General features: G+C 37.0%; 1 protein-coding gene across 2 annotated transcripts; it reads left to right on the forward strand.

The window, feature by feature from the left end:
* Positions 1–5,095: 5,095 nt before the first annotated feature.
* LOC127246403 (putative acyl-activating enzyme 19) lies at positions 5,096–18,161 on the forward strand. Of its 2 annotated transcripts, XM_051267743.1 has the most exons (17): positions 5,096–5,546; positions 6,054–6,536; positions 6,688–6,884; positions 9,307–9,510; positions 9,888–10,589; positions 11,342–11,991; positions 12,118–12,193; positions 12,269–12,355; positions 13,283–13,326; positions 14,319–14,427; positions 14,987–15,046; positions 15,820–15,904; positions 16,261–16,325; positions 16,604–16,663; positions 17,119–17,163; positions 17,546–17,655; positions 17,739–18,161. In XM_051267743.1, the coding sequence occupies exons 1-17, from the start codon at positions 5,210–5,212 to the stop codon at positions 17,956–17,958; spliced, it is 3,534 nt and encodes a 1,177-aa protein (XP_051123700.1). In that variant the 5' UTR covers positions 5,096–5,209; the 3' UTR covers positions 17,959–18,161. The 2 variants fall into 2 exon arrangements, 1 of the variants encoding a protein (XP_051123700.1); XR_007837726.1 differs by lacking the exons at positions 14,987–15,046; positions 15,820–15,904; positions 16,261–16,325; ... (2 more) ...; positions 17,546–17,655; positions 17,739–18,161 and adding an exon at positions 13,547–13,693 and having other exon boundaries at positions 14,319–14,430.
* The last annotated feature ends 483 nt before the right edge of the window (positions 18,162–18,644 follow it).

The following is an 18,644-nucleotide window of genomic DNA, read 5'->3' on the forward strand; positions in this document are numbered from 1 at the left end:
TTTTGATTTTCAAAATATGCCTTGGAATGTGTTTCTTAAAATGTGAGAAACAATATTCTTTTAAAGAAGGAGTTTGTTTCGATTCCTACAAAGTTGGAAATTGAAAGGTGATCCTTGTTTTGAGAGAAGAAAGAAAAAATGGATTACTAAGTCAAGTATTGTTACAAAGGGGAAGGTATTACAAAAGTGCCCCTAAAGCAGTTTTTATATTTGTCCATTTGGTTTCATCCCTGGATAGCCTTCTGGTATTAGCAGCCGTCTGATATCTTCGGATGAATTGGGATCGAGCTTGGGTTTTCAGCTCTTGATCTAATTCAGCCTCATTCTTGGTATATTTCTCAAGCAGACGCTGCTCATTGGTAATTTGCTTATCCAGGGTAGATTGTTCCTTCTTTAGCTCCCGCAATTCTGCCTCCTTTTTCTGAATAGCTTCATCAACTTGAGCTTTCGTGCTAAGGAGACCACCCAGCCTTCCAGTAGTCTGCTGAAGAGATTCTCGGGTCTTAGCCAAAGAATTCTCCAGCGTTGTTTGATCGAAGTCGGGCTGGGGGGTTTCGGTTGACAGGAGTCCAATGACTAACACTTCAGTCTTGAGCTCTGTAAGTCTTTCCATCAGCCGATGCAGAATGGGGACGGCTGGCGATTCCGTTGGAGTGTAAAAAAGAAGGCCACCAACCGTTTGAATGAGTTTGTCCAATAAGTCGGATCTCAATTCTGACAGGGGATGGTTAATGGCCTCAGTGAATATGGTTCGGGCCTCCGCCGGAACCGGAACAGTCGATAGGACAGCTAAGTCCGAAGGCCCCTGCAAGTCCTACAATGTCAATAAGTATTCCAAGGGAGGTGCAAATTTATTCAGATAAGATATGTGTTACGTCTGGGCGGACTGCTGTCAGTGAGGGGGGCAGCAATGAGGTCGGTCGAGTAGGGCAGACAACTGGTATAACAGCAGCCGACTCGTCGGCTGCTGCGTATGGTCGCTGAGGTGCCGACCTGGGTCCCTATGGAAAGTAGTATATAGAACAGTTAGTGTTTTCTGAAGGAAACATTGTAGCATGGATTGGTTTAATCTTACCAAATTCACAGAAGTCTCCGAATCGGACGAAGACACTTCTTCCATTTCTGGAGGTTGGGCTGCCACAGGTGGTTCTTCTGCCTGCCACTCGATGGCTAGAGGGAGCGCCGCTGCTGGTTGGGCGGCTGCAGGTTGGGCGGCTGCATCTAGAGCCACTGCAGCCGGGATCTCTGGAGCACCTGAGATAGCCGCAGCTGGGACACCTTCGATTTTGGGATCAGCAGCATCAAGGATGTCGTCTTGAGGGTCAGTTTCGGCGAGGGCGGCTGGTTGTTCCTGCAGAATGGATGAGTCTGATGCCATGTATGGCGGTCGACCCATCTGGGAAGTAGTCCCCTCGCTGTCAGAAGAGACCCCTGCTGCTGATGCGATGGGTGAAGGTGTCTGTGAAAAATCATGGAAATGTTTGTTGTTAAATATATCAAGGTTGATCATTAGAATCCTAAGTATTGCTGATGAGAGAACTTACTGGTTCTATAGGCACTGCTGGTAAAGATTGCCTCCTGGTCGGGTGCCTGGCCCAACCACTCCTCGGTACGGGAGGAAGAGTTTGCCTCCTCATCGGGTCCTCCGCCCGACTGCTCATTGGCAAATGGGTCTGGACCAAAGGCCCGATTGAATGGTCGGCTGGGACTGGTGTTGCTTGTGTGGTCGGTATTACCAAAGTCGGCTCTGAGGAATGAAATGAGTGACATCAAAGTTAAGATATAGTGAATTGGTTCACGGTTGTAAGGAAAAAATTACCTATTCGGGGTCGGGTCCTTGCGGACATCCTCGTAGTTCCAAGGTCCGCTGGTGCTTGTTGGTCGGCCCCAGAGGTCGGGGGTGTTGGCAGCTGGGACGCTTTCCTTTTTCGCGTTGGAACACTAGACCCGATCCCCGGGGCGGCTGTTTGTTGTTGAGTGCTAGTATGTCTAGCCGCCCCTAGAACCAATCCTTGGGGGGGAAGGAGTATGTTCAGCAACCGACCCTCATCAGGGGAGATCAGGGGCCATACAACCGACCACCATTCATTGAATGTTTCTACAGTCTCAGGGTTGGAGCGGAAAGGAATATAAGAATTGGAAGTTATATACGTGGTGAGCTGGGAGATATAAGAAGGGATTGAATTCGGTAGGACTCGTCGGTCAGGGCTTTGAAAAATTATATGCGGACACGCGACGGGTCCAGGGATACCTTGGCAACAGCCGAACTGGCGCGCCATGAATTGAGGTTCATAATTAAAAGTGTAAAAGGTTTTCTGCCCCTTTTTATCAAGTTTTTTGCTACTAAAAAGAGACCTGGGTTTGAGGGCAACGTCCCAGGCAAAAGGATAAGTGGAATGAGGACAAGGCTCAGGAGTCGGAAGCGGATTTGGTACTGGAAAAGGCCAAAAATGGTCGGGAGCATAGCCCGCATACTTTTTATACATAGAAAATCGAGAGTTACTGCGGGTATCTGTTAAAACTGCGATTATTATTGGATCGGAAGATTGGAGTTTATTGCGTCCCGAGCAGAGTCGGTTGAGGGCTAATCCCAAATGTTTTTCAGATGTTGGCATAGTGGGCGGAGATCCTAAGTTGAACGCATTGGGGAAGTAAAGACGGAACCAAAGTTCTAAAAACCAAAAAGGACCCGATGCGGCAGTGTCTAATTTTCTACTATCATTATCTGTCAGACGAAGGCTAACTCTAGTAAGTCCTTCAAACAGATTGGCTAAAAACAGAGTGCCAAGGGAAAAGAACCGACCTGACGCGATATGAATGGCCAGGTCGAGATGAGAAGGAAGTTAATCAGGCGTGTTGCAGTAACTGGTGCAGTTGCTAAGGGACTTTTTCAAGAAGGTAGTGATTTATGAACTTCCAAACATTGATTGTTAAATGGCGTTTGAAAGTCCCTGGCGGCGGGCAAGTTGTTACGTACGAAATTTAGAATTAGGTTAAAAGCCCAAGGTAAAAAGAAGAATGGGCCTGGCAATAGAGTTGATTGAACTGACTGAAGGGCACCATGAGGAAATCAAGGAAAATAGGTTTATTACTAAGGAAGGTCCTCAGGTCGGAAGGTCTTCAGGTCGGTAGGTCCTCAAGTCGGAAGGTTTTCAGGTCGGGAAGTCCTCAAGGCGGAAAGACCTCAAGTCGGAAGGTTTTCAGGTCGGGAGGTCCTCAAGATGGAAAGACCTCAAGTCGGAAGGTTTTCAGGTCGGGAAGTCCTCAAGGCGGAAAGACCTCAAGTCGGAAGGTTTTCAGGTTGGGAGGTCCTCAAGACGGAAAGACCTCAAGTCGGAAGGTTTTCAGGTCGGGAAGTCCTCAAGGCGGAAAGACCTCAAGTCGGAAGGTTTTCAGGTCGGGAGGTCCTCAAGACGGAAAGACCTCAAGTCGGAAGGTTTTCAGGTCGGGAAGTCCTCAAGGCAGAAAGACCTCAAGTCGGAAGGTTTTCAGGTCGGGAGGTCCTCAAGACGGAAAGACCTCAAGTCGGAAGGTTTTCAGGTCGGGAAGTCCTCAAGGCGGAAAGACCTCAAGCCAGATGGTTCGCAAGTCGGGAGGATTGGCAGTCGGACCCATACTATTGTAGATTGGCAGTCGGGCCAAAAGAGCGGAAGGTCTGTGGTCGGCTCAAAGAGTGAAATATAGGGATAATTTTGGTCTGCTGGGGACGCGTGTCAGCATGAGAAGGGTTGGAAGACGGTTGGGAAGGAGACGTTGTAACCGTTCGGGTGACGGTTTTCGGTACGGTTTCCCAGAGAATATTTAAAGGCTTGGATAATCATTTGGCAAGGTATCTTCAATCAACTTCAACAAAGCAAAGTCAGATTTGGGGATCACCACTTTAAATTTCAGTCTTTTATTTTCCAATTTATTTTCTGTACCATACAGTGTTTAGAGATTCCTAATCTCAGGCACTAATTAATCAAGTTTAAGGATATTTTCTATATCTTTGAATTTTACTTTATTTTTGTTGAAAAATTACATCAACACAACGTCATCAATTTAGATTTATTTTTAAACAGTGAAACTAAAAGTAATTGAAATAATTTATATTTGAATCAAAATTGATGAATTTTTTTATATTTATATTGAGACCAAAATTGATTTTTTCCCTAAAAATAAATACAAAACGCAGCATAGATAAGATTTAGTATGTTTGGTTAATTTTCAATTTTGGTTACTATAATTTCATTTTTTTCCCTCATATATTTTATCAATTAAGGTGTGTTCTTTTATTACATTTCTACTGATTATTAATTTTTTCTTAAAATATAAATCAAATATTTATTTATTATTTTAATATTATATTAAAATTTATATTTATATTTAAAATATTACATTAATATTTATTTTTTAATTAAATATTTTATTTGTTATTTTTAATATTATATTAAAATTAAATTTATATTTAAAATATTATATTAATTTAAAAAAACGTGAAGATAATTGAAAAAAGAAATATAATTTGATAGGGTAAAATGAAATATATATATAAATATAATTAATTATTTTTAAATTTAAGAATATTAGAAAATATTGTATAGTATTTGGAAGTGAATGAGAGAATACATTTTATTAATATTAAAATATATATTTTTTTAAATTTAAATTTGATAGTAATTACTTTTTTTCATCGTTCAAATTTATTACTTGTCCCAAAAGTATAGTCTTATTGTGTTGAGCGCGATTTAAAAAATATTGATATTATATTGGTAGTCGGTAAAAAGTAAGGATAAATGATGTTTTTGCTATTACGAGTATATTAGTGTAAAAAGTAGTGACAATTGTCTAACAATAATAAAAAAATAGGAATACTTTTACGATAATATGATTATTTATGTAAATAAGACTATTGTTTTAAAATGAACAGTAAACAACACTACTATTGTATTAAAACGAACGGAGTATCACATTTTTTTTAAATTGTCATTTAAATTTATTTTCATTTATTTTGACGTAAAAAAATATCATTTTTTTTTATTCCAAAAAAATAAATTTTTTATTTTACTTCTTTCTTTTTAAAACTTTTGTCCGTAAAATGAGCACACATAACGGCGGAGCCGAGTATAACTTTTATGAGGCGGCTGGGTAGGGTAGGGCTGGGCCGTACACACACGCAACTCAAAGCAAAGCACGGTGCCCGTGAGGCCCGCCCGAATCCTGATAGCTCATGGCCGCCGGCGACGTGGCCGGCCGCAAACTGTCGGCATGCTGCATATCGCACGAGTTCTACAAAGCGGCTTCTAAGTACCCTGATAAAATCGCCGTTATCCACGCCGCTGGATTTGGGGGAATAGTCCGTGATTCCGCCTCCGGCGACCGGACGAGGGATAGTGGCGGCATCGAAACTTCGGACGCGGCGGCGTCATATTCCGGATCGTCCGTGTATGATGGAGACGAGCGTTTCACTTTCTCTGAAATTCTCTGCGCCGTCGAGAATCTCGGTTCGAGACTAAGGCACATTCTCGATGGCGGAGAAGATGCACACTTGCTTACAACCCAGCCGGGTAGGTTTCGTACGCATACAAACACTCAACGATTGAAGTATATGAAAGTTAGTAGTATGGACCTGAAATTTTGGTTATGTTATGGCATTGTTTTTGAACGATGTTGAAGTTAATTTGTTATGTTAATTCTGTATAACTGAGTATTTGCTGATATTAAGTAACACTTGTTTAGCGATATAAAGAGAGTTTTGCTAATCGTTTTTAGTTCTACAATATATGCTCTGTGTTTTTGTGATTGAGGCTTAGGGCTTCATCATCGGAAAACTGCCCACTTTTCCATCTGGATAGAAATCCTTAACATTAGGCAACTTTTACAGTACCAGTAGAGCAATTGGTTTGGTTTGACCTTTGCAGAGAGGACTGTTAAACTGTTGTGAATTTTTTAGTCTGCCAATTTGTGTATATATTTCATGATAAGTGAAACTATATCATAGAGGTTTTTCAAGTATTTGGCTCTAATTCAAATTTGATTTGTTTTAACTGAGTTGCATTTTGAAAATACTGCAGCTAATATTTCTTGCGAAAAGCCCAACAATGTCTCTGATTATCTCCAAACTTCAAGTGCAAGTGAACAGCAGTTGAATAAGTCCATGCGAAATCCAAAGGTTGTAGGAATATATATGGAACCATCGGTTGAGTACATTGTGGCAGTGCTTTCCGTTTTAAGATGTGGCGAAGCATTCATGCCCTTAGATACCAGCTGGCCAAAAGCAAGGATATTATCTATTTTGTCCTATTCAAAAGCTGATCTCGTCATCAGGGTAGATTCGACAACGGACGGCTATTCCTTTCGCGGGATTGATAAGTGGCTTACTAATGAAGGATATTGTCCTGTTCTGCCTGTTTCTATTAAGGACAGTATCAGAAAACAACCCACTCCATCACGATTAGCGTGGCCTTGTAAATGTGAAAGATTGAGATCATTCTGTTACTTGATTTATACTTCTGGATCTAGCGGAAAGCCTAAAGGTGTATGTGGAACTGAAGCAGGTGTGGCTTCATGCCAGTATTCTTCCATTAACCACAAAATTTTATTTTCTGAACTAGACTTCTGCAGGATTATAACCTCATCTCACTTTCAGAATCTAGTTTAATTGTATTATTTAATCACACCATGTCCTCATGATACCCCCCTCTGTAGGTCTTCTTAATCGCTTTCTATGGATGCAAGAAATGTACCCGCCGGATGAAGGTGATGTGATGCTTTTCAAAACAGCAATAAGCTTCATTGATCACATGCAAGAATATATTGGAGCTATGCTTTCTACTTGTACGTTGGTGATACCTCCTTTCAAACAGCTAAAAGATAACATGTTTAATGTCGTAGACTTTTTACAGGTACATGATGCAAGTTGAGTTACAAGATAATTTGTGGAGCAGTTGTTTCTACTTAATATGGCAAGAAGTACATAATTTATTTGTTAATTTTGATAAAATACTGCAAGAAAAATAATAATAATTAAAAATTCATGTTTTCCTTTAACAAGAAGTGGTAGTTAACATTGTCCATGGCTGATCTTTATTCTGCATCCCTTCTTAGTACACCTCTTAATTTCTGGTTATCAAGACCCAATATAATGACTAGAATATGCATTTTCTGATGATAACACCCAGCCATTTTATCCTATGCATTCAGATGTCCTACAACCTTAATTTTATGTTAAAGAAAGTTCCCTTCCAAACATTTGCTCTTCCTCCATGTAGGCATCAGTAGCATTTACTCTAAGCCACTATCAGCAACAATAAATACCCAATGGTGCACAATGCCACCTAGGTCCTCTTTGCAAATTATGTTGGCTCCCTGTTGGGTAGATTCCTTATGAATGAAAAAACAAATATTTGTAATCCACCTGGTTTGATCATTCGCTACGTTGATTCTTTCTCACCGCTGGCTTTGTCCCTTCCAATTGCTGTGGTTCTCTATCTCAAGTAATTTGTTGCCGTCAAAGTTCATTCAGTAGAATTCTGCAATGTTTGCTAGTAAACTAAACATTTGGAAACCGTAAGTATCTGCACTAAATATATTAGTTATAAGGTGATCAAGATCCCTGTCATGTCTTTGTGGCCAAGAGATTTTGGGATTACTTGAGTTTCGGTACAATATTGGCTGCTGAAAATACAAAAGGCCATTTAGGTAGCCAAATTTGGGCTATCATTATGCATAATAATTTTAAGGTGGATTTGTTTGTGCTTGAATTGCTAGGGTCGACTATCTACTATCTTAGGTTGTGACTGTCGCTAGAATGGCTACAGTTTAGGACAGCAAGTTGGTGAAAACTATTTTTCAACTGCGTGGCATTTTATATCAACCTATATTTGCGTCTAGACTGTTCCATACTTTATTCCATATTAATATATGAAAATTAAGAAGAATGCAAAGACTGAAAATAGTTTTTTCCACCAGAAGAAAAATATAAGTATATATACAAGAACAAAGGAAGAGTAGATACTTAAACCTGTTAACCTTATTGCACCACCCGTCCAATTTTAACTTTCCATTATGATTTGTCATGGGGTTTCAACTGGAGTTGAAAAAGTGAAAAGTTGGGTATCTTATATTATTACTTCATACTTGTAGTTGAAAATTAGTGGTTTTACACTTACACGATTTTTTTGGATGTATGTATAGCAAATGGAGTCGTCAGATCATAGTTGTCAATATCACCGCAATAGCAGCGTAGCGTAGCGGAAAGACACTTTTTCGCTACAGTCGTTCCGCAATTCCGCGTTTACGCAATAGCGGCGTAGCAGCCTGTAGCAGCATTCCGTTACACTATGCTAGACCGCTATTATAGTTCATTGGGTTATTTTTAAACATTTAAATAATTGAAATCTAATTTTAATTTATAAAAAATATATATATATATTTTTATTATTATAATAACATTTATCTTGAAGTTTTAACTAAATTTTTAGTTTCATTCCAATAAAAAAAACAAATTAGAAAGCCAAAAATTGCAAGATTTGATTTATATCAGGTATAACAAAAATTTGTTAGATCGTTATGGTAGCGATAATGTAATTAGTCCTATTATGAACGATATTGATGATTCCAATGAGTGGTTAATTAAAGAAGTTGATAATTGCGTAGGATGAATTAGTCTTTTGACAATGATAATTTGACTACGGAAGTTGTTGTTGATGCTACTGGAATTAACGGGCCTACTATAAGTACTTTTAGCTCTAAAAGGAGAAATAATATTATGTAAAATGACAAACATATAATAGAATAAATAGATGAAAATGAAGAAGATGAGGAATAATATATAGGCAATAGTAATTAAGCAGTCAGGGTGACAAAAATGAGGAAGAAAATTCTTTATCAAATTTTGGATCTAATTAGCTTTGATATATATATCTATCACATAATAGTGATCTAATTGTTTTGAATGATAATTATGAAATTAATTTATAGGTTTTTCATTTATATTTTTGTTGTAAATTTGTATATATAATAATATATATATTTTTAAATATTTAAGTAGCGGTCATACCGCTATCCCGCTATAGCATTTTAATTGTTGATCGCTACGCACCGCTATCCGTAATTGACAACTATGCGTCAGATGCAATACTCCCATGAAAGAAGCTAAGGTTGTGAATTTTAAATGATTAAGAGTTGGGAGTGACAGTTTTCCTATTGCTGTTACTGGATATTAGAACACTGTACCATGACCTGGATATATATATATATATATATTTTACTTTTTGGGTAAGAGACTGAAGATAGTATCTAAGTCCTCTAACTTACTTGTTCCAGGGATACTCAATTAATCGGCTTGTGGTTGTGCCCTCTTTAATGAGGGCGATTCTTCCATCATTGAAAAGCCCAGTTAATGTAGCAATTAGTGGTTCTCTGAAGCTGCTGGTGCTAAGTGGTGAAGTGCTTCAAATTCCCATGTGCAAGATGCTTCTGAAGTTGCTGCCCAATACTGTGATTTTGAATCTGTATGGCAGCACAGAGGTTAGATTTGGAATTCATATCATTATATGTTCATTCGAGCCTCTGGGTTTTAGCAATATATATGATCATTAAGTATGAAAATAATTTCTAATTGAAGATTTTGAAGAACTGAAATCTGGAACCTGCAAGTACTAGAATTAATGGATCTTGTACTACAATCCTTGATTTTATATGCAAACAAATGCCTTTTCTTCTCTCTTTTATGAGTGCAGATGTCTGCCTGTGTGCCTTAATTGTTAGTCGCTATGAGAATCTTACTATTGCATGGTCTGATAAATTTCTGTGGCTCAATTGTGGAGTTATATATTTTACATTACATTGTTAAGTGAAAGGCGTTTTCCATAATTTCTAATTGTTGTGAAATGTATTATTTGAAGGTGACAGGCGACTGCACATATTTTGATTGCAGAAGGTTGTCGCAGATTCTGGAAAAGGAGGTTCTGAGCAGTGTCCCAATTGGCTCACCTTTGGCTAACTGTGATGTGGTGCTTGTTGGTGAAGATGCACCACATCAAGGGGAGATATATGTGTCCGGAGTATGTGTTGCAGCAGGTTACTTTAACTATCCTAACGTTGTAGCATTTGGAGATGGTAATTTGCTTCAAGAACATAACACCAGGGGCAGAGTTCAACATTTCTTCAGAACTGGTGATTACGCCAAAAGGCTCCCAAGTGGTGATTTGGTTTTTCTTGGAAGAAAGGATCGTATATTAAAGTTCAATGGGCACCGCATTGCTCTTGAGGAGATTGAGGGGGCATTTAGGGATCACCCTGATGTCGTTGATGCTGCAGTGTTATCCCGCGTGGTTGATGGAGATATATTACTCCTTGAAGCACATGTGGTGACAGAAAGAGCTGCGGGAAATGAGCTTTTGGAAACTTCTCTTAGGAATTGGCTAATGGGCAAACTTCCACATATCATGATACCAAGTTGCATATTTTTCACCCCATCACTACCTTTCACTTCTTCGGGAAAAATTGACTACTTGTCACTAGCTGCTTCTAAGATTCCTGACCACCAAGCTGGGATAAATATTAAAGAGATTCCTCGGGATAACCTGATACAAGTTATCAAACAGGTTTTCCTTGCAAACCATATAATATTATTAAGCATGCTTTCTTTTTATTTAGATTATTAATTTTTCTTCATTTACATATCTGCATATGCAAATTTCAAGAAATTTTGTATTCTCTTTTGTTACTCGAAGCATGATGCTATGCTAGTCGATGTACTACCTTCTGTGTAATATTTTTAAAATTTAAGTAGGTTGGCTATGCTTTCAAATTTAAACAACTTTGCATCTCTCAATAGATTTTAAAAAAATAAAAAAAAATTAGAAAATAATTGTCTTCTCCAAAGATCTTCTGATAGTTATTGAACATGCATCAATGGCATTACACAAAAATAGTTACTTTCTAATAGTAAAACCATTTCTAGCATGGTTATTCCTCTCTCTCTCTCTTGCTACTTCAAATTGGTTCCAGTGTTTAGGCAGTAGAGAACAAATTAACTGTCACGTAACAGAGTTTACAGATATAGATGACAGCATTTTTCTTCTTGCAAACTGTCTCTCGTACATCCTTTGTTGAATTTGCTTCTCAGAGAGTTTTTCTAAACGAATCTTTTTATGCTTTAATTGCTTCTTGTTTACTGATTTGTCCTCATTCTCTAGCCTCACTATTTGATAACCTAAAACTATTGTTTCATGATTCAAATGCTGAATTCTTTTGTGTGAATTGATAACTGACTCCTAGATAGTTAATATTACTCGAATCTTGGGCACATCAAAGATTGCTTCTCTGGAGAAGTCTCTTACTTTCAGTTTTTCAGGTTGTTTTGGATGCCCTAATGGTTGAGAAGGTTTCCTCTGATGATGACTTTTTTGTGTTGGGCGGAAATTCCATTTCTGCTGCATATGTTTCTTTCAAGTTGGGAATCCATATGAACTTGCTGTACACCCATCCGACTCCAAGGAGCCTTCAAATGGCCCTTGCATCGTCCAGCTTGTCGGGAGGAATTGATTCTTACTCTGGAGTGAATTCAGGAAAGCTCAGAGAAATGGCTCTTTCTGGAGAGTCATTGATTTCTAATACCCAAAGCCACAACCGTCGAGAAAGGTTATGTGTGACTGATAGTGACAGGGATATTCGTAATCATGCAAAAAAATTAAAAACCAGGTTATATAGAAAGGAACAAAATTCTAGAGATAATTTGTGGAATCCCACTTCAATGCACACAGATTGTTCCTTTGGTCGGTGCAACAACAGCAGACACGGACAGGAATGCGTGGAACATTTGTCCCGTGGTGCAGCCTGGTCAAATGCCATACCAATGGGTGGAAAAGGGTTTGTGCAAGAACTGTGGAAAGTTGATTTGGGTTCTTGTGTTGATGCATCTCCACTTCTGATTTTTAAAGGAAGTGACATCTATCTGTTCATTGGATCTCATTCACATATATTTGTTTGTATAGATGGAAAGAGGTATTTGCTTATGATGGGTTACTACTTCCGAAGCATTCTTTATCTTACAATCACCTGAAGATATTATAATATTGCATTAGATTTAGATTCATCACAAGGACATAAATTCTGTTATTTATGTGGTAGTGGAGTTGTTCATTGGAAGACCAAGCTAAAAGGACGTGTAGAATGCTCAGCAGCAGTTCTTGGTGACTTTTCGCAGGTTGCATTTTGTTGTGTTTATTTGACTTATCTTATTCTTGAAAATTTTCTCAAGCTTACATTAGAACTTTTGTAGGTTGTCGTTGGATGTTACCTGGGAAATATTTATTTCCTCCACTTTTCGGATGGCAGTATCATCTCGACCTTTGAAACTAATGGTGAGGTACGATATATTGTTATCTTATATCCTTTAGTTTAGCCATAAGTTGGACACTGTATGATGAATTGATATTGGTAAGTATGAAGTATTCAATTAAATTGCCTAACTTTGATAAGAAAAGAACCAAAATTAAGGTTGGAATTGACAAGCAAAGGTGGTAATTTTCCAAAAACCTTAGTTAGGTTCTGAACAAGAAAAGACCTAAAATCACTCTATCAAATCCCTATTTTGTCCTTAGATTACTCCATTAAATCTGCTATTGTTAAAGACTATTTATGACCTTTAAAAGCTATTAATTACCTTGAGTCCCTCCACTAATTTACCTATAATATCTCCTAGAATTACTTATTCTAGATTTTCTACGTACTTTCTTACCCAGTTGGTTCTCATAACTATTGTTGGATTATGTGGATGATTTTATAGTACTGTGGCTAATACAGGTAGGATTTTACTGAATCTTAGCAGTCCTGATTAATATATATATATATATATAGCTGTGCATGCTGTCTTCCGACTGTGATTATCAGATCCACATCAGAAAGCTGTGTTTCCAGTAAATAATGAAAGGGTTTTGGTTCTTCACCCTGATGATCCTACTTAAAATAGTGACTGCTCTTGAGGGCAGAAAAAACATGACAAAGCAGCTTGTAGAGTGCACCCTATACTTATTTATGCTCATTACTTTGTTCTTCATGCAACTTGTTGCACACTTTACCTGCCCAACTATGGAATTTGGCATCTGTAAAGCAGGTCATACATTCCTTTTCTTTTGCAATTTGTGTATGTGACCATCCCTTGGTGATGCAGGTTTCATAACGTGTTTGTGAGAGTGACTGCAGGAATTTAGCTTTAGCTCTCTACATTTTGCTATATTGATTTCATTTTGTTGGAACTGTCAGATTTACTTCATCCCCTTTTCTGAATTTGAAGGTAAAATCACAACCTGTGGTCGACAAGCGCAGACATTTGGTTTGGTATTTTCTTCTTCCCATTTGATTTGATTGGTTCAGGCCTTGTATTTTTGCATTGCATATTATTTTAGAAATTTCTGCATTTGGTATTTGTGCTGTTACCAGAACTTCAGGATTTCAAATGGCTTAGATTAATCTTTATTGGTTTTGATTTTGCTCATTCTCTGCTCATTACTTGCAATAGCCTTGCAATTGTTAGATGAGTAATTCTTGCTTGTTTTAGTGCTAGCGCACAACAGTCAAGATGTGCTAAAAATTTTCTACTGGTGAGACTAGTATTCCATCCATAGGGAGGGACTTCATGGTTGGACTCAAGGGTATTCATGAGGCAAACTTGATGAATGGATCTCTTTTAAGAAGTTTGCTAATGGTTGGTTCCTTCATTTATCTACTATAATATAAAGTGATATATTGACTGCATCTTGTGATGCATGGTCAATTAGGAAGCTAAAAGATCAGTTAAACAATAATTTTGATTTGAAGAAGCTTCGAGCTGCATGATGAATTTTGGGCATGTAGATATGTCACTATTATTAAGTAGGAAAGTTACATCTTTCTCAGAGCAAATACTTGACAAATGGGATTTAATGATTTAATTTGTAAAAGCGAAGCTTGTCATCATAGTGTTGACTACCCAATAGCGATTTACACGATAATGCTGATTTTTAAGATCTTTCGATAATGTCAACAACCACTACCCTTTGATTGCGTCCTGGATAAGCATTTTTTTTTATGGAAATAGTGTATTCAGTTAGTTTGTATTAATAACTAAAAGTTTGTCTAATTATATATATATATGTATGTATATCTTTTATGTGTGATATACATTGATATTTTTCATTTAGTCTACAGACAGAAAGGTTCACTTGTGCTGTATAGTTTTATAGTTGTGATATGGTTCATGTAATTAGACTCCCACTGCATGTGCTACACATTAATATGGAGGCTCTCCATATCAGTTTTTAATCTCTAATCCTTTTCCGTACATTTTACAGGTGTGGATCTTATGACCACAATCTATATGCAATTGATTACAGAAGTTACTCCTGTATTTATAAACTTAAATGTGAAGGCAGTATATTTGGTTCACCTGCAATTGATGAGGTGGGTTTCACAAAACCCTTCTAATGCATCCATAGTTAAAATGCAGGAATAATTGCTTCAGCCTTCCTACCATCCCCATCACCAAATTAGAATGCTGACAATATCTTTTTTTTCTTTAAATTCAATGAATGCACATTTTATTCACGACACCAAGAAGATACACAAGTGGCCTATATTGAAAATTTTCAGTGAATGAAAGATAGATGCCTTAGGAAATCGTAACATTAAATATTTAAACTAGGACTCTATGAGCCCAGAATACACAGGAGCCTATTTAGTATGCTTGGTTTACACCCCTCAATAGAACCTGGCTTCCGCACTGCCGAGCTGCTTCCAGACCTCCGAGGTCAGCTATGGTGGTGGTTCACCACAAACATGATTTTCACTACTTTTTGAAAGCTAGTACAGAGCTAGGTGTGGGTAGTCAAAGTATTATTTTCTTAGTATGTGTACCTAGTTTATTTTAAGTATCAGTATTCATCTGCAACTTGTAAGCATGATTTGTTCCTTCATCACTACTTAATCTCTTAGCTTATAAGCCATCCAATCTATTTTGCAGATGCAAGGAAAGCTTTATGTTGCGTTCACTAGCGGTCATATCGTTGCATTGGAAATTAAGGTTGTGGGATCTCATTTTCCAAGTTTTTAGGATCATGTTTTATACCCCGATTATCAAAATATGGAAACAAGTTGCAAAGTAACTTTTAGCTAAATATATTGCTTTGGACATATTTGGCTCGACACTACTAATTATGGTGGATTCGAAATTCCGATCTACTTCAGGATATGTGAAGTTGTGTCTGTTTATGTGGTGCAACAAGTTTAAGTTTGATTCAAAACCGCTATAATTTAGACTGCGTAGTACTTTCTCCAAGTTCTTCAGCTCCTCGACTTTTAATTATTTGAATCTTGGGGGAGTTTGTGTACACCTTTCTGATTTATGTCCTATGTTCATTAATGAAAACAGTGGTTACATATACACCACGACGACATTGTATTTTGATGCATCAATGATCATATTCTTATGTGTTACTGATTCTAGGCTGTATATTATATCAACTAGTTGTGTACAAAACATTCAATCGGTATAGTTCCACCCATTCATGCTATTCCTTTTCCTGATACATGATAAATTAGTTAGGTGTTTGTTTGATTTTTCTTTAAATTTTTGGTGAAAGTTATTTAGGACCATGTCATCTTTATCATCAATACCTCTCTTATTATAATAACTGGCACGTAAAATCCTTACAAAATTGGATGGGATAGAGGGAGAAGGATATATATGTGCTTTAAGCAAAGAGATTCCTAAACATTCTTGTAATTATCTTGAACCAGTTATCATTGATTACTCCATACGGCTTGCCTGATATGGATTTATTTTTTTTCATATAGGTTCTGTCCTTTAAGATGTTGTGGAAGAAGGACATGGGATCACCTATTTTCGGCTCTCTCGCAATCAATGAATCTGATGGAAATGGTAAGCATACATTTTATTTTTCCCTACCGCTTTATAATAACTAAGTGATTCTTTTCCATGTCCTGGCCAGTCTTGTTATCTCCACGATTAAGCTTTTTTTCTCCTCCTTTCTGTTTATATACTGGAGAGCAAATCATGTTCCATTTGTTTATTAAGTTTATGTGATGCTACAGCTTTAATTGTCTAATAGCTCAATCGATTCAAATTTATAATTTTTGCTCAGCTTACTAATATGAATCCACCACGTAATTATTAACCAACCTGTGCTTATACTTTCATTCTTACCCATTTATTCCACACCAACTGTGGGTGTTTGAACTCTCTTGCTCGTATCTTGTGGTCTTCATTGGCTGCAGTCATTTGTTGCTTGGTAGATGGGTCAGTCGTTGCCCTCAGTACATGTGGATCCATTGTTTGGAAGGTATGCAATCACTTTTACATTTACTTATCCTTTCTGTTTCCCTCACATATTGCACATTTACTTTTTTGTTTGTTTCCAATGTTTTTTTAGTTATCGTGGAATTTACAAATGATTTTAATCTGGTGCTTGTATATGTTGTGTTACAAGATTAAGCTATGATATGAATTGACGCCACATAAGAGGAAAACTAATCGGGAGAAACTTAATTAATCACTATTGTATATTTAAAATTCTCAATCTAAACTTTTTTCTTTGTCCATTTCTCATCTTTCTAACAGGTGAAAACTGGTGGACCCATATTTGCTGGACCTTGCATGTCTCGGGCATTACCATCTCAGGTAAGATGCTTCCGGTCATCAAACTAAGTATATAAACTATAGCTGCAACTGGTAACCTGAAGTGACTTTAGTTTAATGTTAGACACAGTTTTTGCGTCATATTATTTTCTGTAGTTATGAATGGCCTCATTAAGCTTAGCCTATAGTGATGCTTTATTATCTTCGAGAGAACAAAAAGAACTAAGAAAGTTATGCGAGTCTAAATCTCGATTGACTCTTCTAGTAAAGCTTATAATCTACCTGAGATAAGAGTGAAGCCCATTAATTAAAATTATGTTAATAGCTTTGAAAACTAACAAAACAGTCCAAGTTCGAGAAATTAAAATTTTACTAGACGCAAGCGCATAGATCTGAGCCTTAGTATGTATCTAAATTTGATTCACTGAACAAGTGCATTGTCACAACTGTTTAGTATTCCAATGAACTTAAGATTAGTTGGTTTACATGCGGTGCAGATATTGATATGCTCTCGAGATGGATGCATATATTCCTTCAAAACGGTGAGTCACTTTCCGCACAATTTATATCTTGAAATTGGTTTCCTACACATTTTAAGCCATATATAAACTTGATATCATGCTATTATGAGTTTTTGGGTCAACTAGAATGATGACTTGCCCATGTTGCACTCCTCGGTTTTCAATTCCGCACTCGATTCGGTGATTTGTACAAAACATTCTTATAATAAATGCAGTCTAGATTTGTACAGAAGTGAAGTGTAGCATCCAACTACAGTTCTGCAACCTAATCTTCATTCTATACCATAAGTTTCAAATATTTGGCTGCATAATTATACTCCAATCTATTCCAATGCAATTCATCATCTATTTGCGCACGAAGCGACACATAAAGGATTGATCAAATTCCAATATCTTATACCAGGAAACCGGCGAATTGATCTGGAAGCACGCAGTCGGACATCCAATCACTTCATCTCCATATGTGGATGAGAACTCCCAATTAATGTCCAACATCTCCCCTTCGCCTGACCGGTAAATTATCTCTCTATGTTCTCCGCATTCAACATCGGGTCGTGCTGGGAAATTCTTCCGTAACATTTTACTGCGGTTTTCAGGTTAATATGTGTATGTGACAGCTCCGGTAATGTTCATGTGCTAAGAGTTTCTCCGAATGCTCGTGAAGGAGCTGAGCAAAATAAGAATGAGGTTGTACAGGAATTAGCTCGATTCGAGCTGGCCGGGGACGTGTTTTCATCCCCTGTGATGATCGGGGGCAGGATTTTTGTGGGTTGTAGGGATAACAATGTATATTGTGTAAAGCTCGATGTGGAGTGACCTTTTTTCTTAGGTAAGAAACACGACACTCATGCATGTAGTTGTTATAGGGATTGAGCTTTTATTGCTTGCCTTATGAGTAGCAATATGATGTAGTATTATGGACAAAGCTGAACACAGATTATTGTTTTGGAATTTATTTAATTTTTTTTATTTATTTAAATAATGATTTGTATGTAACATTTGTAAGAAGAAATAATTATTTCTTTATTATAAGAAAAATAATTGCACAGTAAAAAACATTCGAACGTGGAGTGGACACAGATCGCAGACAGCAGGGGTTCATGCCCCCAAAATTTTGGCCTCCTTGATAACCTCTGCTTCTGGAAAAAATTTTGAAGCTAATTTGTTTTTTTTTTTTTTTAGTTTAATTAGTGAATAATTAACAAATGTATTAATAAAAATAATTATAATTTAATAAAAATAATTTTAAATTAACATTAAGATGACTAAATATTTAATTAAAATTTAAAAAATATAAATTATGAATTTTAAAAAGAGCTTCTCCAGGACGAAATTAAATTTATATTAAAATTTGATAATAAAATGGATAAACTGTATTTAAAAGGTTTTTTTTTTTTTCTAATTATTTATATAAAATAGTTAAATTGTTAAAAATATTAATTATTTGTATAACTAATAATCAGTATTCAAGGATCATCGGACAAAAAATAAATAAGAGCTGG

This window comes from Andrographis paniculata, unplaced genomic scaffold, assembly GCF_009805555.1.
Source record: "Andrographis paniculata isolate CXL003 unplaced genomic scaffold, ASM980555v1 Contig30END, whole genome shotgun sequence".
NCBI lineage: Eukaryota > Viridiplantae > Streptophyta > Magnoliopsida > Lamiales > Acanthaceae > Andrographis > Andrographis paniculata.